General features: G+C 38.9%; 1 protein-coding gene across 1 annotated transcript; it reads right to left on the bottom strand.

Moving 5' to 3' along the window:
* Positions 1–2188: 2188 nt before the first annotated feature.
* On the bottom strand, positions 2189–21035 carry TPH1 (tryptophan hydroxylase 1). Its single transcript, XM_052652968.1, has 10 exons — positions 20919–21035; positions 17306–17489; positions 14115–14215; positions 11139–11206; positions 10796–10992; positions 5893–6028; positions 5061–5187; positions 3977–4072; positions 3102–3235; positions 2189–2363 (listed from the first exon to the last, which is right to left on the bottom strand). Exons 1-10 carry the CDS (start codon positions 21033–21035, stop codon positions 2189–2191), a joined length of 1335 nt encoding a protein of 444 aa, XP_052508928.1.
* Between the last annotated feature and the right edge of the window lie 240 nt (positions 21036–21275).

The raw sequence follows: 21275 nt of genomic DNA, 5'->3' as shown, positions 1-21275 counted from the left end.
CTATCTATCATGGTTTGCTTCATAGATTTCCTTGCAACCAAATACTATAAACTACCTAACAAGTATTTCAAATGGTTTCAGATTAACTGACTTCGATCTAGTACTATCAAAGGTATATTTAGCAGTTGATCAGCTATTAAAATTTACAAGTAATGTAAAAATCTGAAGTAGCATAAATTAGTCTTCCTAATTCTATTTCCTTATATAACATAAAATGAAATAAATTTTAAGAGTTTTTAAATTTTCTTTTGAGGCCTAAAAAGCATTAAAATATCTAGTGATTTGTTGGGAAAAAAATGTTACATGGTATACAATTTGACTATTAATGTGAAAAAAATTAAAGACACAGTTTTTAAAGTAGCTGATTAAGAACAGAAAATTGGCTGAAAATATGACCCTGGCTTCCCTGGTGGCTCAGACAGTAACCAATCTGCCTGCAATGCAGGAGACTCAGGTTCGATCCTGGGGTCGGGAAGATCCCCTGGAGAAGAGAATGGCTACCCACTCCAGTATTTTTGCCTGGAGAATCCCACGGACGGAGAAGTCTGGTGGTCTACAGTCCATGGCATCACAAAGAGTCAAACATGACTGAGTGACTGCCAGTTTCAGTTTCATTCACCATTAATAGAAATGAGATCACTGGGAGAGGAAACTGATGGAGCACAATATTCAGGTGATTCTGAGTTCCTTTTTGGACCTATAGAGTTTAAAATTCTTGGCAGGGCTGCCATGTTGCACAACTCCATTTCATTCTATGTAAATAGTGTGACAAGAACTTACACAACATTGGCCTAAGTTATGGGGCATTAGATGGAAATATCTAGTAGGCAGTTGGATTTAAAAGGCAAAAACTCAAGACAGGTGTTAAGAGTTAGAACTCCAAATATGGGAGACATAGGTAATAAGAATTGAAGTTATGGACATGGATGACATCTCCATGAACAGAAAGCAGAGAGGAAAGAGGGCCAAAAGCAGAAACTTGAGGAAAGTCTTCTTTTCGCAGGTGCGGGGAGAATAGGAGCAAACTGAAGAAATAAAGCCTGTCCTGTGGACTCCAGAGTTACCCGTTATTATCAGACCCGCTCCCTGTACTACACCGCCGACACCACATAAAAGCCAGTGCTAACTATCTTCACTGTTTCAGTGTCAGTCCGAAGATGCTCTTCCTGACACATCTTACACCATTTTCTTCCCCGTTCCCTACCCTATGCCCTCACGCCTGGCCTTCCTATTTATGGTCTCCCCTTAAAGTGCTTGGCACTGCTTTCCAACTTTAACTTGGTATGTCTCTCCTCTGTCTCAGTTTGAACTCTCCCTCTAACAACACTGTCTCCTACTAACCTGAGGACATTCTCTGGGGCTGCATGTCTGAGTTCAGGATCTTGCAAGTGGCACGCCCACCAAGTTCCCTTTGGCCTCCTGAGTAGGGCAGATCGTGTAAAACATACACAGCGCCATAGAAAGAAAAGACCATCCCCAAGGAGGATGGTCACTCGGCAGGCGCTCCCTAGTGCCTACAAAATAAAGTCGCAAATTCTTAACGATTATGTCCCAATCAGCCTTTCTAGATTTAGATACTCCTCTTTCCCTATAAGACGTTACACTTAAAATTAGACTATCTGCTCTTTACTAGGCACATTTCATATGCAAAGCTCTCTCTGCTTTTGCTCAAGCTAGCAGTGGAGAGAGTTGGTTTCCTATTAAATTGAGGCATGTGAATGTGACCAAGCTTGGCCCAAATTTGATGATAAGTTAGATGCTGTAGAAATAAGAGGATCTTAGATAACAATATGGATTAGCTCCATAATAACCATCAAGGTGTTTTAAGTGATCATTGTACTCAAGAAGAACTGGGGAAAACAAAATCAGGCTAAGAACAGATCTATACATTGGGTCAAGCAAATTCTCTATAAAAACTGGGATGGTTGGTGAATTGTATAGCATGTGAATTATACTTCACAAAAGCTGTTACCAAAAGAAAAAAATAAGTAGTGGCTAAAATATCTAGATGTGTACTCGGGGTATCTGGGTACACATTTTCAAAGAATAATGGTCCCTTAAAGAATGGGAGTAGAGACTATTGTTTGGCTGCTGTCCCTCCACAATCGGCTCTTCAAGCAAAGCCACAGTTGCACCACAGGCCTCCGAATTGGTGCTCAGATGCTTTCGGGATTAGAACTGGTAACTGTCAGATGCTCAGCTGCCTGCTGACCTTAGCAAGGGCATCACTGACAACATCAAGCTCATGCTGAAGCTCGTTCATGGCGCTGGTTATACTCTTGGTATCTTTCAAGATCTGAATACTCCGTGTATATGGATTATACTTCACTCCAAATGGACGCTTGATTGTTTTGGTAAATTCTCTATGTAAGAAAACAAATAAGAGGCAATCAGTTTCTAGGGGGAAAATGATGAAAACAGAATACTGTCCATTACAGAATACTGTCTAACATTCAGCTCAGTTTGGTTCAGTCTTTGCGACCCCATGAATTGCAGCACGCCAGGCCTCCCTGTCCATCACCAACTCCCAGAGTTCACTCAAACTCACGTCCATTGAGTCAGTGATGCCATCCAGCCATCTTATCCTCTGTTGTCCCCTTCTCCTCCTCCCCCCAATCCCTCCCAGCATCACAGTCTTTTCCAATGAGTCAGCTCTTCGCATGAGGTGGTCTAACGTTGAACATATCTAAACCCTATGTATACTACAAGTCCTTTTTCAAATGCCATTAAGCTTTCCCTTTCCCCTAGCTGGAATGAATTGCTCCTAGATAAAAGAACAATGTTTCATCTGTATCTCTTTAAGGCTTCCAATTTGTTATATAGTAATTTGCATACATTTTGTTTTCCCTATTAGATTATAAACTCTCTGATAAGAAGGAATGGGAAATAACCAGTTTCTCAGTGTATCTGATTCATATTTGCAACCCTGAACATCACTGTAAACAACACATCCTAAATATTTACTGTGGAAGGGAGATATGATCCAGGCAGAAGGTGCCTAGAGGGCTTCTAATTATTAGCTGCTTACTTCTGTGACTTGTTACATTACTGGACCTATCTAAAGCAGAGGCAAATTAAGGCATGAGGAAGATATACTTTACCTCATCTTCTCCTTTGCATCTTCAAAGCTTTCAGATACAAAGTAGACATCCTGAAAAGTTGTGATGAGACACTCCTGTTTGCATGTAATCTTGGGGTCAAAGGGCTTTACTTTGGCATGTCCAGAAAGAGCGTGCTAGAGGACAAAGAGTCCGTAAATCAAAAAATACTATCCATTTTCATGGATCACCTTCTTCACACAGCTGCCAGAATCAGCACACCTCTGAATATATTATTAACACAGTGGTCCCAATCTACAATTCCAAACTTATTTCCTACATCTCTATTTAATCCACAATACACTAAACCAAAACAAATGAACTGCTATTCCCTATAAATGCCCCACTCTTTATAACACTCTTCTCCATGTAGGATGTACCCAAGGATCTTTATTTATTTACTGTTAATATGGCATCTGCTTTCTACCCAACAGTAGTTATTCCTGTACATGATTTTTGCCCTCCAGCAGGTGGTGGGCTCTTTGAGAGTAGGACTGTACTTTGGACAATACTGAATACACACTCACCACCTAACAAACAGAGGTTCATTCCTTTATTAGATACATAATAAATCTCACTGAAGAATTCCCTAGAAAGTACTGAAGTTATTATTAGCACACCAAAAACAGTGAGGAAACAGCAAGACTTTGTTAAGCAAAAACTTTAAAATACTTATTTATTTAGAAGATATATCTATATTCTGAATAGGCATCTATATTCAGAAAACTTAGGAAAGAGAGAAAAATACCTCTTAGGTATGCTTACTGCCACCCCAAGTATTTTCCGCAGTAAGCTCTTGTTCAAATCCAGAAACTATTTCAGGTCGTATCAATTACACTAAGTGAATATGGTTACGTGCAAATATTTACAACTCTTACTTTGAGTTCACTGATGGAAGAAAGTAAGCCGGCACCAAAGACTCTGAGCTGCCCCTCTTGTTTGCACAGACCAAACTCCACAGTGAAGAAGTAGCACTGCAAAAGGACATCAGTATTTCTCTCACATCACGAATGGCTCAACTTAAAACAAATTATGACGCTTAGTCACTGACCCAAATTACCCTGGAATAAAATCCAAGACCCCCAGACTAGCTCACAAGTATTTCTACAGTCTGGCTTTGACCAAGCCAGACTTCTCAAAGTTTTGTTCCGGGAACTCTTACATACTTTTAAAAATAACTGAGGACCCTAAGGACCTTCCGTTTATGTAGGATATAGCTAACTATATTTACCATATTCAAATGTAAACTGAGACAAAATTTAAATATTGACTAATTAATATTAAAATATAATAAACCATTTTATGGGCTTCCCAGGTGGCTCTGCGGTAAGGAATCTGCCAGCAATGCATGAGACCCAGGTTCAATCCCTAGGTCAGGAAGATCCCCTGGAGAAGGGAATGGCTACCACTCCAGTATTCTTGCCTGGAGAATTCCATGGACAGAGGAGCCTAGCGGGGTACAGTTCATGAGGTGACAAAGAGTAGTACATGACTGAGTGACTAACACATTAAGTTCCTTGAAGGTGGGAATTAGACTTTACTCATCTTTATATTTCCAGCATGTTGTCTTATAAAGTGCTAAAAAATACTTTTAGCATCATTTTTAGAGAACCTATCATTTTTACTGCAAAAAGGGTATGTAAACTATTAACATTGTTGTATTCTGGTGTTCTTTGTTTCTCTGCCTTTTTTTTAAGCTCGTGTCTTCTTTGAAGTGAAGTGAAGTCGCTCAGTCGTGTCTGACTCTTTGCAACCCCGTGGACTGTAGCCTACCACATCTTCTTTGGATAAACCTTTAACGTCTTCCTTTAATGTTATTTAAATTATTTAAATTAAATTAAATATAAGCAGAGACAAATTTTCTAATGCTCATCTGGAATATGTACTTCTAAACTACACAAATACCCACAGCCCACCCCAGTTAAGAATTAATGATCTGTACAGTGATTTCCAGATTTATACCGTTGCCAGTTTTTGAACAGCCTCTTCTGAAGCTCCAAGAGAAGCCAGGCCAATTTCTTGGGAGAACTGAGCAAAACTAGGTTCAGCCAAAAGAGGGACATGACCTAAGAGTTCATGGCAGGTATCTCTGAAAAAAGAGGTACAAGTTGTCACACCATGACGTTTAACATAAATGCATGACCAACCATTCAATCAAATAAAAACCTGATCTTACTTTTATTCAAACTGATCAGGTGGTATTACTTTGGAAATGGACGACAAAGGACATTATTATAGTAAAGAAATCATTTTGGTTCAAAACCTTGAACATTCACAAACACATATACATAAATTCATGCAAATACCCACAGACATCCACAGGTCGCCCCACCTCCACCCCCAAATCAGGTCTCTGTTCAAATGTCACCTTCTCAGACAGTCCTTCTCTGATCACTCTTTTCAAAATAGAAACACATACATGTACACACACACATCTGTCCCCTTTCCCTGCTTTATTTTTCTCCATGGAACTTATATTCTAATTTATTCATATTTACTTGTTTATTTTCTGTATTTCCCATTGGAATATAAGCTCTATGAAGGCAGGAAACTTTGCATTTTTTTCAGTCTTACATCCCTTATGCTTAGAACAGTACTTGGTACCTAACAGGTTGTCAATTACTACTGGTAATAATAATGACTAACATGTATAGCGCATAAGAACATGTATTACAGGCCAGGCACCATTCAAAATGCTTTACATGTGCTAATTCACTTGATCTTCAAGGAAAAAAGAAAAACTCATGAGGTAAGTACCATATTGATGGATGGATGCTGCAACAGAAGTACTTACGGTTCTGGAGTGTAGAGAGGATCCGAACTGTGTCTCACGTACTGTGTGCAGTGAAAAACTCGAAAGGCTAAACCTGATAAGAAATCCCTTGGTGATAAGTAACCAGCCACAGGACGGATGGAAAAACCTGTGCGTTCTGCAAAGCAAAGGAGAAAAATGTTCACCAGAATAGACTAGTTACCGCAACATTTTAATTCTGCCAGTGGCACCAAGTTAACGCTTTGAGGGAGAACATGAAACTAAAATGTGTCATACAAGTCATAATTATTAACCACTTAACAGTGGCCAGTGAGTTAAGAATTTTTACACATGACATCTCCTTTCATGTTTATGATTGAGACAGCTATAAAACTATGGCTCAAAGACTTAATAATGTGCCCAAGGCCACACAGTAGATGATAAATGTAGGATGAACCCAGGCCCTATACTACACCTTGCTGTCTCCATGAAGAGGTTAAACTGTTCTTTAGACAATCTTTCTTTTCTTTTTTTTTTTAATTAAAAAAAAAAACTTTAAAAATCTGTTAGTTTAGATCAACCATTTTTTGAAACTATGACATTTTTAGCCAGTACCTTCTTGTAGTTTCTTTATTTTATGTGAACTGACTGGTGCTCTTTCATTCCCCAGCAGTTGAGACTGCATGCCCACTCTAAAAGTTATTTGCTGCAGTGGCTCTGGGGACCTCTATAAGCTCTAATTCTGTCCTTCATTTCAAACTCTCGGTTCAGTTCAGTTCATTTCAGTCACTCAGTCGTGTCTGATTATTTGCAACCCCATGGACTACAGCACACCAGGCTTCCCTGTCCATCACCAACTCCAGGAGTTTGCTCAAACTCATGTCCATAGAGTCAATGATGATACCATTCAACCATTTCATCCTCTGTCATCCCCTTCTCCTCCCGCCTTCAATCTTTCCCAGCATCAGGGTCTTTTCCAGTGAGTCAGTTCTTCTCATCAGGTGGCCAAAGTATTGGAGTTTCAGCTACAGCATTGGTCCTTCCAATGAATATTCAGGACTGATCTCCTTCAGAATGGACTGGTTGGATCTCCTTGCAGTCCAAGGGACTCTCAAGAGTCTTCTCCAACACCACAGTTCAAAAGCATCAATTCTTCAGTGCTCAGCCTTCTTCACAGTCCAACCCTCACATCCATACATGACCACTGGAAAAACCATAGCCTTGACTAGATGGACCTTTGTTGGCAAAGTAATGTCTCTGCTTTTCAATAGGCTATCTAGGTTGGTCATAACTTTTCTTCCAAGGAGTAAGCATCTTTTAATTTCATGGCTGCAGTCACCATCTGCAGTGATTTTGGAGCCCCCCAAAATAAAGTCTGACACTATTTCCACTGTTTCCCCATCTATTTCCCATGAAGTGATGGGACCAGATGCCATGATCTTTGTTTTCTGAATGTTGAGCTTTAAGCCAACTTTTTCACTCTCCTCTTTCACTTTCATCTAGAGATTTTTTAGTTCCTCTTTACTTTCTGCCATAAGGGTGGTGTCATCTGTATATCTGAGGTTATTGATATTTCTCCCAGCAATCTTGATTCCAGCTTACGATTCTTCCAGCCCAGCATTTCTCAAGATGTACTCTGCATATAAGTTAAATAAGCAGGGTGACAATATACAGCCTTGACGTACTCCTTTTCCTATTTGGTTCCTCTACTTTTTCTAAATCCAGTTTGAACATCTGGAAGTTCTCGGTTCACGTACTGTTGAAGTATGGCTTGGAAAATTTTGAGCATTACTTTGCTAGCATGTGAGATGAGTGCAATTGTGCAGTAGTTTGAACATTTTTTGGCATTGCTTTTCTTTGGGACTGGAATGAAAACTGACCTTTTCCAGTCCTATGACCACTGCTGAGTTTTCCAAATTTGTTGGCATATTCAGTGCAGCACTTTAACAGCATCGTTTTTAGGATTTGAAACAGCTCAGCTGGTATTCTGTCACCTCCACTAGCTTTGTTCTTACTGATGTTTCCTAACACCCACTTGACTTTGCATTCCAGGATGTCTGGCTCTAGGTGAGTGATCACACCATCATGGTTATCTGGTTCTTGAAGATCTTTTTTGCATAGTTCTGTGCATTCTTGCCACCTCTTCTTAATGTCTTCTGCTTCTATTAGGTCCATACCATATCTGTCCTTTATTGTGCCCATCTTTGCATGAAATGTTTGCTTGGTATCTCTAATTTTCCTGAAGAGATCTCTAGTCTTTCCCATTCCATTGTTTCCCTCTATTTCTTTGCATGGATCACTGAGGAAGGCTTTCTTATCTCTCTTTGCTATTCTTTGGAACTCTGCATTCAGATGGGTATAGCTTTCCTTTTCTCCTTTGCCTTTAGCTACTCTTCTTTTCTCAGATATTTCTAAGACAGCCTCAGACAACCGTTTTGCCTTTTTGCATTTCTTTTTCTTGGAGATGGTCTTGATCACTGCCTTCTGTACAATGTCACAAACCTCCATCTATAGTTCTTCAGGCATTCTGTTTATCAAATCTATTCCCTTGAATCTATTTGTCACCTCCACAGTATAATCATAAGGGATTTGATTTAGCTTATACTTGAATGGTCTAGTGGTTTTCCCTACTTTCTTCCATTTAAGTCTGAATTTTGCAATAAGGAGTTCATGATCTGAGCCACAGTCAGCTCCCGGTTTGTTTTTGCTAACTGTATAGAGCTTCTCCATCTTCAGCTGCAAAGAATATAATCAATCTGATTTCAGTATTGACCATCTGGTGACGTCCATGTGTAGAGTTGTCTCTTGTGTTGTCAAAAGAGGGTATTTGCTACAACCAGTGCATTCTCTTGGCAAAACTCTGTTAGCCTTTGCCCTACTTCATTTTGTACTTCAAGGCCAAACTTGCCTGTTACTCCAGGTATCTACTTTTGCATTCCAATCCCCTATGATGAAAAGGACATCTTGTTTTGATGTTAGTTCTAGCAGGCCTTATGGGTCATCCTAGAATCTTTCAACTTCAGTTCTCACATTCTGGTAATTCCAGTTCCACCCCCATTCCCTTGTACTTGGATTCTCCCACTCTGATGGGCAAAAGAATTTTCCGCAAAGATGGAGATGTTCATTATGTGGACTACCCAATAGGGTATCCACTAGCCATGTGTGGCTACTGAGCACTGAAATGTGGCTACTATGGTTGGGGAACTAACATCTTGATTTACATTTATTTTAATTATTTAAACAACCACAGTTGTCTAGTGGCCACCATATTTGCCAGGGTAGGTAGCCCTTTCCAACTCACATTTTGTTGGAACTGACTCTCAATTTTGGTTTCTGTCTTTGACACTTTCCCTTGAAACATCTTTAGCTATAAGCTCTGCAGCCTGCTCAAACTCCAGACCCCAAGTGATCAGCTTTCAGTTTCATATCCATAACAAAATATTTCCTCTAAATCTCATGCAAATGTGATTTGATAATAACTTCTGTAGCATATGCTAGTCTATCTTTGTTAAGCCCCACAAGTTCATGTGCTTTGGTTCTCTGCCATTCTTAATCACTACTATTTTTAAATCTAGTTTTCATAGGAACTACTATCATGAGTTCTTCCCTTGTAAAAACTATATTGCCATCTTCTGTTTAGTTCTTAGTTTTGTATACAGTGGTTGAGGAGTGAGAATTATGGAGTTGAAAAAATATTAGATGTTTATAACAGTCTATGTAATAAATTCTATTGTGATTGGAAGATACTGTTATTGAATTTATTACATAGACTGTTATAAACATCTACATATCTATTCAACTCCATAAGATAAACTCCCTTTGGGGCTTTCCTGATAGCTCAGTTGGTAAAGAATCCGCCTGTAATGCAGGAGACCCTGGTTCGATTCCTGCATCAGGAAGATCTGCTGGAGAAGGGATAAACTACCCACTCCAGTATTCTTGGGCTTCCCTTGTGGCTCAGCTGGTAAAGAATCCGTCCACAGTGCAGGAGACCTGGGTTCGATCCCTGGGCTGGGAAGATCCCTTGGAGAAGGGAAAGGCTACCCACTCCAGTATTCCGGCCTGGAGAATTCCATGGACTGTACAGTCCATGGGGTCGCAAAGAGTCAGACATGACTGAGCAACTCTCACTTTCTCTAAACTCTCTTTGAGTCAACAACATAACTTCTATTTTTTCCCCTAAGGTTCTAATCTGCTGAGATCAAAGGGGATGTTTATTTCTCTTACATGTTGTAGACTCTGGAGATCACTGATCATTTTATTTCTTATTTTAGCTAGGAAAAGATAAGGAAACCTGGCCCAAGTAAGCATGATGGACTGAAAGGAGGAAAGTTGTCCTTACTCTTCATTTATGCTTCCCCTAAAACATCTTCTTTCTTGGGAAGACAGTAGAATCTTAGTGTAGAAAGGGGCTTCAGAGATCATTTACTCCAAGCTTTCCGAAGATGCCTGAATCTTCTCTATCACAGGTGGGTATGGAACTTTTGCATGAACATTTCCATGGATGTAGAACTAATCATCTCATTAGCAGGCTGCATTTCAAATGGCTATTTTAGCAAGATCTCCATTTTGAACTAAAAGTTTGCTCTTTCTATCCAACTGTCCTTTACTTTAGAGCTGTATAATAATCCCTCCAATACATAAGATGACCTTCAAATATTTAAACAAAGCTATAAGCTCCCCTAAATTCCCAGGTTCCCTAAGGATCCTTCAGATTTTATGTATCTGATACATTTTTCTATCCCCTCACAATTCTGCTTACTTTCCTCCACATTTGCTCCAGGTTATGAATGTCCCTCTTCAAATGTGGTGCCCAATTCTCCAGGACAGAATACAAAAAAATTCTGACTTTCCATATAACCAGATGTTAGTCCTCTATAAAAAATTCTGTTGTGGTTGAAAAAGAGTTCAATACTCCTCTTATAAAAATTAATTAGCTCATTACCTTTTAAAAAGTTTGAGACATCTTCCAATTGTGGAATATTATCTTCCCGGTATCCACAGTATTTAGAAAGCAAAGGTAAGTTTTTGAGATACTCTCTGCAGGCATGAGTTGGGTAGAGTTTGTTGAGCTCTCGGAACACAGTTCCCCAGGTCTTAATCTCTTCTTCAGTGAATTCAACCCTAGGAATGGGGTCTCCACTAATGAGATAAAGAGAAGAAGTCATTTTTAATTAGCATCCAATAAACAGTAGCATATATTTTGTTTTCTATTTACTATATGAGCATAATTTATGCCATTTATTTCATTTTTTCAAAGTTTTAAGTTATTTTTATAGTACACTTACTGTTTATAGTTCATAGCCAAATCTGCAAAATACTTTCGTCTTTTACGGTAGACGTTGTCTTTGAAGCCCTAATAATTAAAGAAAAGTTTTTAAATATCCATTCTAAAATATACTTGACAAGTGATTTAGAAAACATTTCATTATTATGCAAGTGACTATAAAGAAGGGCTGTATAACTTATTTTGAGCAAGCACTGTTTAGAAGTTTACGATCATTTTAAAGTCAATGTTATATGATAGCTTTATATGATAGTGACTACAAAGATAAAAGATACTATGGATATAAAAATATTACAGTAGCTACAAAAATAAAATAGTTTGAGGAAAAAGAAAAGTACCACCCTAGTTAAAGTACATGGCTGTTTTCCAAGGGCAAGATTTTTTTCTTAATTGTTTGACTACATCTTCAGTTATATTTTCCTATAAAGTAATTAATAACAAAGTAGTAATTACTAATATTTGATATCATGGCAGCTGAATCTAGCCTCAGAGTTTATTGCAAAATGCTGACATATTAATCACTTGCAGAAGAAAATAATGATAATAAAAACAGACAAAATAGCAACATTAGAATTTATACCTATAAAAGATATTTAATAAAAACAATAAGCAAAATAAGGCATCAAACAGTAAGTCTCAGGAGGAAATAATCCATAATACAAAATTGGAAAGAAGGGGAGGACACCTGAAAGGAAAGAATGAGACTTGTATGTTTAACGTAGATTTACAAGTCCCTACTATGCACCTGGCCTTGTGCTAAGATTCAGAAAAAAACAGCACAATCTGGGTCTTCAAGGAGCTTATTTTAACCAATGATTTTGAAGCATATGATAAATGGCTTGTTAGAGACAGGCACAAATACCACTCAAACTCACAAGAGAAACTCGAATCCAAAGTATGTGAAGAGGACAGTGGGGGTAAGGAAAGGGTCCCTGGCATTGACTCCTAAGCTAAGTCTCAGAAGAGGAGCTGAGAGAGCTAGGTGTAGGACAGGAAGCACAGCACTAAGGACAACGCAGAAATAATAGCATGTTGTGCCTGGGAAAACAGACACGATCTGACATTGCGGAAGTCTGGAGAGCGAGCTGGAGTGCAGTGAAGACTAGTTACAGGCCTGCTAACAAAGGTCTGTTTGAGAGCCCGGATTTTAGTCTTGGGGTAATTGGAAGCCATTGGGATTTTTTTTAAATAACAACTTTATCAAGATGTAAAATCACATACCTTAAAATTGACATTTTAAAGTGTATAATTTAGTGGCTTCTAGGATATTGTGAACCACCTCCACCATGATTCCAGAACACTTTATCACCCCAAAAGAAACACCCTACTCATTTGCAGACTATTCCCGTTTTCCCTCATCCCCAGCCCTGAAAGCCACTAATCTACTTCCAATTGCTAGGAATGTGCCTGTTCTGGACATTGTATATAAAAGAAATCACACAATATATGGCCTTCTGTGAATGGCTTTTCTTTCACTATGACAGAGATTTCAAAGTTCTTCACCCATGCTGTAGCATGTTGAGTGTTTCACACTTTTCTATGGCCATTAAAAGGAAAGTGAAGTCACTCAGTTTGTGACCCCGTGGACTGTAGCATACCAGGCTCCTCTATCCATGGGATTTTTCAGGCAAGGGTAGTGGAGTGGGTTGCCATTTCCTTCTCCAGAGGATCTTCCCAACCCAGGGATCAAACCTGGGTCGCCCACACTGCAGGCTTTACCATCTGAGCCACCAGGGAAGCCTCATGGCCATTAGTATTTCATTTTGGGGACATACCATGCTTAAGTTATCCATTCATCATGATGGATATTTGGGTTGTTTCTACCTTTTCGCTACTATGAATAATGCTTTCATGAACATCCGTTTACAAGTTTTCACATGGACTTATATTTTCAATTCTCTTAGATCTGTACTTACGCACAAGAGGGGTAATTGTGACACTCAGGCTTTAGATCATTCTTGTGACTATAAGGAGAACAGAATGGAGGTGGCAAGGATGAAGGCAGGGAAACCAGTTAAGGGATATGGTAAGAATAAACAAGAAGCAAATTTAAGAAGTAGTTAGGAGGTGAAAATCAGCAGGCCTTGGTAGTAGGTCAGTAAAACTGATTTACATCCTTTTCCCCTTTCCATAAACATGCCCCAGATTTTCTTACCTTTGAATCTTTGCTCATTTTGCAATGAATTGTCATTTCTCTCCATCTCTTTACTGCCCAAATTCTCTAAGGCAAAGTTAACAGGTTGCCTTTCTCTGATCTCTTCAGCTAGAAGTGTTTCCTCCCTTGTGTACATCTCAAAACAGCCTTTGCATGCCACTTAGCACACTTTTCATATTTAAATCTTGTGTGTGTGTTTATATATACCTGATTTACTTTTGCTGCTAGACTGTAAGCTCCCCAAGGGCAGTTATAGGAATTCATTCATTCCAATACTTACTTGATAAGATATTATTATAAATTCACTGATCAGCTGGGAGCTGTCCAAAGCAGTACATGGTCACATTTATACAGCTAATGAGTGACAGAAGCTAGATTAAACCCCTGGCCTGTACAACTCTAATGTGGACTTGCTCTTCTCCTCCCCTCCTAGGATCCTAGACATCCATAAGAAGTCCTAATGCTCCAGATTTAGTAATGCTCCAACTCACGCCTGTACTGTATCACATTTTAATAGAAACTGCAGACACAGTCTTAACTGTAGCATAATTCTTGGAAGAGCTCTCAATTTTAAGAATTCCAGACATGGGACAGATGTTTTGGAGCCAATGAAATTGGATGCTCTTCAGTCACTTGGTATCAAGTCCACCAACATGAAGGTCTAATAACACTTCCTGAAACTCAGATTAATCAAGATCCTTATTTAGTCTAGAATAAGCACTTTCTCTAAAAAAGAAAAATAATACCCTTAACATCTTAGTTCATTTTAAATTATTTTCATGAAAATATTATATTTTTATATTCTATATTTAAAATATTTACAGGATGGTCAGCATCCAGTTTGGATCCATACATCAGAACTCTGTTGGAACAATGGTCCAGGTCAGAAATCTTCTTTGGAAACCAAGGAACAGTTTCCATACCTGCAAAATACAAAAACCACTAACAGTTGAAGAGATCCTCTTAAATTAGGCAATAAGAAAGAAGAAATTAAGGAAGTCACAAATCCATTTGGATGAGATTTTTTATTTTGGCTTGCACTTTGAGGCAAAATGTAAACAAGTAAATTGCTCTAGTTCTAATAAGTACATCTTATTCAAAATTTTTGAATTTAAAAATGTTTTGAGCCTTAACTTCCTAAGTCTTGGAGAAATGATGTATTTTAGTCACAGACCAAAAGTTCAAAACAGTTTAAGCTACAACTTTCAGTTTAGTTCAGTCGCTCAGTTGTGTCTGAATCTTTCCAACCCCATGAATTGCAGCACGCCAGGCCTCCCTGTCCATCACCAACTCCCAGAGTTTACTCAAACTCATGTCCATTGAGTCCATGATGCCATCCAGCCATCTCATCCTCTGTCGTCCCGTTCTCCTCCTGCCCCCAATCCCTCCCAGCCTCAGGGTCTTTCCCAGTGAGTCAACTCTTCGCATGAGGTGGCCAAAGTACTGGAATTTCAGCTTTAGCATCAGTCCTTCCAAAGAACACCCAGGACTGACCTCCTTTAGAATGGACTGGTTGGATCTCCTTGCAGTCCAAAGGGACTCTCAAGAATCTTCTCCAACACCACAGTTCAAAAGCACCAATTCTTCGGCACTTAGCCTTCTTCACAGTCCAACTCTCACATCCATACATGACCACTGGAAAAACCATAGCCTTGACTAGATGGACCTTTTTTGGCAAAGTGATGTCTCTGTTTTTGAATAGGCTGTCTAGGTTAGTCATAACTTTCCTTCCAAGGAGTAAGCGTCTTTTAATTTCATGGCTGTAATTACCATCTGCAGTGATTTTGGAGCCAAGAAAAATAAAGTCTGACACTGTTTCCACTGTTTCCCCATCTATTTCCCATGAAGTGATGGGACCAGATGCCATGATCTTCGTTTTCTGAATGCTGAGCTTTAAGCCAACTTTTTCACTCTCCTCTTTCACTTTCATCAAGAGGCTCTTTAGTTCCTCTTCACTTTCTGCCATAAGGGTGGTGTCATCTGCATATCTAAGGTTTTTGATATTTCTCCCGGCAATCTTGATTCTAGCTTGCGCTTCCTCCAGCCCAGCGTTTCTCATGATGTACTCTGCATATAAGTTAAATAAGCAGGGTGACAATATACAGCCTTGACGTACTCCTTTTCCTATTTGGAACCAGTCTGTTGTTCCATGTCCAGTTCTAACTGTTGCTTCCTGACCTGCATATACGTTTCTCAAGAGGCAGGTTAGGTGGTCTGGCATTCCCATCTCTTTCAGAATTTTCCACAGTTTATTGTGATCCACACAGTCAAAGGCTTTGGCATAGCTAAAACTTTAGCTATCTTTAAAAAGTAGATAAGGATGAACTTTACAGATTAAGGTGCAAATTTATTAAAAACTCTGAATGTTTTTAAATTTAAATGTTTAAAACTCTGAATGTCTTTAAATTTAAATACTTTTAAATTATTAAAAACTCTGAATGTGTGGCTTAGCTGTTAAAGAATCTGCTTTTAACGCAGGACACCTGGGTTTGATACCTGGGTTGGGAAGATCCCCTGGAGAAGGAAAAGGCTATCCACTTCAGTATGCTGACCTGGAGAATTCCATGGACTGTATAGTCCATGGGGTCGCAAAGAGTTGGACACAAGAAACTTTCACTTTCACTGAATGTTTATTTTTGTTGATTAAAAGTATCCTAGATATCACATATGTCTTTGCCACTTTGATCTTCTTGCCATCCCTCATACATACAAGCCTTCCTAAAGCTCTTCTCCCTGGAATAACTATTCCACTCCCAGTCCTGCTCCACCCTCATCGTTCAATTTTCCTGAGAATATCCTTCTCCTTCAAGACCCAAATCAAATGAGCCTTCCCTGACCCTGTAGGTGGCGCTAATTCTCTATCTTCTAGGTTCCCGGGACTATGATTCTAATTCTTCAAAAGCTTTTACTATGTTTTACTGTAATGAAACCGTATATGGCTGTCTTACAGAAAAGAATTGGAATGACTCTAGGGTATGATTATTTTTTTATATCCCCATTTCTTAGTAGAAATATCTGACACAAGCTGCTGTTCCCTAAATATCAACTGAACAATTTAGCCACTATAAGACTCATCATTTTATAGACGAGGTAACCAAGGTTCAGGGCTTCCCAAGTAAATAATCTGCCTGCCAGTGCAGGGGACACAGGTTCGATCCCTGGGTCAGGAAGATCCCCTGGAGAAGAGAATGGCAACCCCCTCCAGTATTCTTGCCTGGAGAATCCCATGAACAGAGGAGCCTGGCGGGCTATAGTCCATGGGGTCACAAATAGCTGGACATGACTGAAGTGACTTAGCACACATAGGCATACAAACACATAACAGATGACTATCAGCGCTTATTACATCCCCAATCTTGTAACATAATCTGAAGGGATTATTTAAAATTGAGGACCATATACAAAAATGACTGATTTATTTGCTTGTGTTTTGCCCTAGGTAAACTACAAGGATTTTTTCACAATAGAGATTTTAGACTATATCCTTGCTATCTGACCATCCAAAAACTTAGAGGGCTTTACTGCTTTTCCATTTGGTTTCGGTGGAAGTGAGGGCAAGGAAGAATGTTGTATTTCACATATAAAGTATTTCATATCATAGTTGTCAGTAATTGTCAACAGTTTCAGCAGATTTAAATATCCATTTAATATCTGCTAAGAATCTTCCCTGTAAGAGTTATTAAGTGCTCAGAGATTGTGAATTTGAGATTTGTGAAACCAAGAAATGCCTGACAATTTAAAAATTGAGATAACTAAATGGATTTCTAACTATTCTGAATTCTTTATTATACTCAAGGTTTTCTTTTCACTTCTCACCTTTGATAAAGTGTTGCTTTATAATTTTTCTTTAGCACCTTGAGCAGTTACATTTTGTATTTCTTTATTATCAGATTGTAAGCAATTTGAAGAGACAGTATTTGATTTTTACTTTCATGCCTTTAAGATAAACATAAGATCAGACACATATATTATGCATTTAATCATCTGAGTAGCATTTTCACCTTTCAACTTACCGTCTTCCTTCACAGTAAAATTATCTGGTAGATTCACAGAGAGAATATTAGAATGAGACTTCAACAGATGAAAAATATCATTCAGTTGTTCTCTACTGATATCACAGTCAACAAAAATCTCAAATTCTGAGCTTCTTCTCTTTGATTTTCGGGACTCGATGTGTAACAGGTTCACATGCTTCTCCTGTGGAAAGAAGAAGGTGAAGAGTATCCATGGCTGCCACAAATGGTTATAGTCTCTGAGCAAACTGCTTTCATTACCGCTGAAAATCAATCTCATCATTTGTCACGGTAGCCAGCGGGGGGAAAAGTCCATTTTCAGTCCTGCCAGCAGCAAAACAATTCCTCCTAAATGTTAGGTACTTTTTTTTTAAGTTTGAAAAATTCATCACACCCTCCAGAAACCAATAAATGAAATGAACACCCACTAGGGAGTCCCCCAGATTTCCACAACTGATTGGCATTCAAATCAAAAGACCTAGTCTTCTAGATGAAAAGAACTCTTTGAAAATTCTCACAAATAAAGGCTAGCTTTTTGAAAAAGTTATCTTAGTGTCTAGTCCTTCAGAAAGAAAAGTTTCCTTTGAAAAAATCCATTTACTAAAACTAGATGAACAGCTTGAACACAAAATGTTGAATACCTCCAATCTCCTAGGCTACAAACTCAAGTCACCAGCTGAATCAGATTGCTTCTTCTGATGTCTTCCCATGCCAGCCTGAGCTATGGGTGCCATATGTGTAAACCTGCTAGGGGAGGGTATCTTCTGTTACCAGTTTGGGTGGTGAAGGAAAACCCTGGTGACATAATCATGAAACATAAGAACCAATCATCCAACATCTAAAAAATGAGAAAGAGTAGATGCTCTCCAATACTAACATGTCGAATCTGAATTAACTTCATGAACACCTGTATAGCCAGGTAAGGGCGGTGAAGCATACGAAGAAAGACAAGACATACAAGAAGCTGACAATCTAGTTGGCTAATACATGAAAGACTAAGTGTGTGTGCGTGCGTGTGTGTGTGTGCACGCAGGCACGCATGCACGCATGCGCTCAGTTGTGTCCAGCTTTTTGTGGCTCTGTGGACTGTAGCCCACCAGGATCCTCCTCTGTCCATGGAATTTTCCAGGCAAGAATACTGGAGTGGATTGCCATTTGCTACTCCAGAGGATCTTCCCCACCCAGGGATCAAACCTTCATTTCTTGTGTCTCCTGCATCGGCAAGTGGATTCTTTACCACTAGCACCACCTAGGGAGCCTGAAAGACTTAAGAAAATACAAATAGTTTGGCTTCAGGAGCAGAAAATGTTCCACAAAGGGAAAAAGCATCATGAGCTAGAGAAAGTAGACGCTTCTATGAAGTAGATAGGAACTGAGGCGAGTCTTAATAAACAGAAGGGGAGAAGTGGGATTCCAAACAAGAGGGACTTGTATGAGTAAAAGTAGGGATGAGATAATTATCAGGGAACATGAACTTGATAAATAACAATAGAGAGTGAGTGTCAGGGATGTTGGGAACTGGAATAGGCAGGGTTCATCCTGGAATGTTGAATCTATCATGGAACCAATAGAAGAAAGTGAGCTACAAATACTGGAGCTGATCAGGAACAAAGGAGAGTTTCAGTGAATCTATTTCTTATGAATTTTATAATTAGAAATATTTTTTGAATGATTACTTGAACAAATGTAAAGCTATACATTATGTTTTGGTAGAAAAAGACACAAAATGTCATTTCTTCCTAAATCAATCTAAAATTGAGTGCTATTAAAATCAAAATATTGATGGAATGTGGCAAGGAAATATAATCAAATAATTTAAAAGTCCATCCAGGAGAAAAATTTAGTCAAGAAGATCCAAGAAAATTCCAGTAAAGTTAAAGCAATAAGTGAGACATTCCCTATCAGATATTTCAATTACAGAAACAGAGGCACAAGGAGGTTAAGCAGTTTACCCAAAGGCACACAGTTAGTAAGTGTTCAAGCTGGAATTCAAAGTCAGGCTGTCCAAATCCATAGTCTATGCCCTTAAACACTATGTTGTAATCTTGCACTAGGTACATAAAGAAATAAAAAGTCAGAATAATGGATAATATGGCTTTTCTCTGAGCAAGATTTACATAATCTTAATAATGAAAACACTAAAGACTGATATAGCCAAAAATTGGGGCATAACTACACTGGGAAGGTGGGGGAAAGGGGAGTTGAGGACGCCTCTAGAAAGGGAGTTGTGCCAAGGAAGCTAAATGTTTACTTCCATAGGAGAAAACCAATAGGTAATATCTACAAATGGAAAAATCAAGAAATAGCAGCAGAATACACATATTGTTTATAAATGTAGAAGTTAATACCATACAATATAGTTAAAAGAGTTGAAAATGGTTGCCCCCTATAGGTTGAAAAAGTGAAAAAAGAGAAAGTCAAACCTGAGTCTCCTGCACTGCAGACAGATTCTTTACCATCTGAGCCACCAGCGAAGCTCAGTGGATAGGAATCCGCCAGCTAATGCAGAGGTCACGAGTTCACTCCCTGGGTCAGTAAGATCCCCTGGGGAAGGGAAAGGCAACCCATGCCAGTATCCTTGCCTGGGAGAGGAGCCTGGCAGGCTACAGTGCGTGGGGTCACAGAAGAGTCAAACACAACTTAGTGACTAGAAAACAACAACGATCATTTCTCTACTAACGTAACTGTTCAGTGTTTGTCTTCTGCACTGGATTGTGTGCACTGGGAGGACGGGCACTGGGTCTGCTCTGCTCCCCTGTATCCAGCAGGGCACTGTGCCCTTAGTGAAGTGAAGTCGCTCAGTCATGTCCAACTCTTTGCGACCCCATGGACTGTAGCCTACCAGGCTCCTCTGTCCATGGGATTTTCCAGGCAATAGTATTGGAGTGGATTGCCATTTCCTTCTCCAGAGGATCTTCCCGACCCAGGGATCGAAGCCGGGTCTCCCACATTGTAGACAGACGCTTTACCATCTGAGCCACCAGGGGGGAAGTACTGTGCCCTTCAGTTCAGTTCAGTTCAGTCACTCAGTCGTGTCCAAGACTTTGCAACCCCATGAATCGCAGCTGGCACTCAGTAAGCACTCGTGTTCCGACTGGCTGACCCAAGTTCCTTAAGACAGATTTATGAAAGTAGAACTACTGGGCCGAAATGTGTGAACACTTTCAGGCTCACAATACATATTGCCAGATTGTTTCCCTACACATCACAGCAATTTTCCTTCACATCAAAGGTGTAGTTAAGTGCCAAATGCACTGAAGCTCTGACAGTAAGGAGTAGTATAATTGTAGAATCTTTGCTATTTTGCTGTAGAAAAATATAATTTAACATATTAATATCAATGATATCATTAAAATCTAAATATTTATTTAGCTAAAATTAAAATTTGCTTCTTCAAAATCTATGAAGTAAATCTTTCTTTCTCCACTTCTTTATTAAATAATAAATTATTTCTATAAATTGTTTGTATCCCTTGCCCACCTGATAGAACTGAGCAATATTTTAGAAATTTAAATGCTTAAAACATTTCTGTAGTCCACCAATGACGAATTTACAAATAATCTTATAGACCCATTTCATAAAAGTTTTATGCAAAAATATGGAGAGTATTTACCTGGAAGATTTTCAGTGCTTTTATAAGTCCTCCAACTTCATTTTTTAAGGAAAAAATAAGGGTTGCTCTTTCCCTTTCGAAGGAATGGTCTTTGTTTTCCTTATTGTCTTCAATCATGATCAGTTTGGTGTACTTCTCTAAAAACAAAGTATGAAAATAGAAAGATCTAAAAAAGAAAGTTATGCGATGTAGGCAATGTTTGATAATACAGATATTTGAAACTCAGACAATATTTGATAACATTAACCAAGTTTTAGTTTCTTCACCTATAAAACATGAGTGTACAGATACACTTTGCAAGGCCATAATGAGACCAAAATAAGCTAAAAGATTGCCTAACATAGTACTTAGAATATA

Source organism: Budorcas taxicolor, chromosome 15 (genome assembly GCF_023091745.1).
Source record: "Budorcas taxicolor isolate Tak-1 chromosome 15, Takin1.1, whole genome shotgun sequence".
Taxonomy (NCBI): domain Eukaryota; kingdom Metazoa; phylum Chordata; class Mammalia; order Artiodactyla; family Bovidae; genus Budorcas; species Budorcas taxicolor.
Note: the sequence above shows the minus strand (reverse complement) of the source record. Positions and strands in the feature narration are given on the sequence as shown.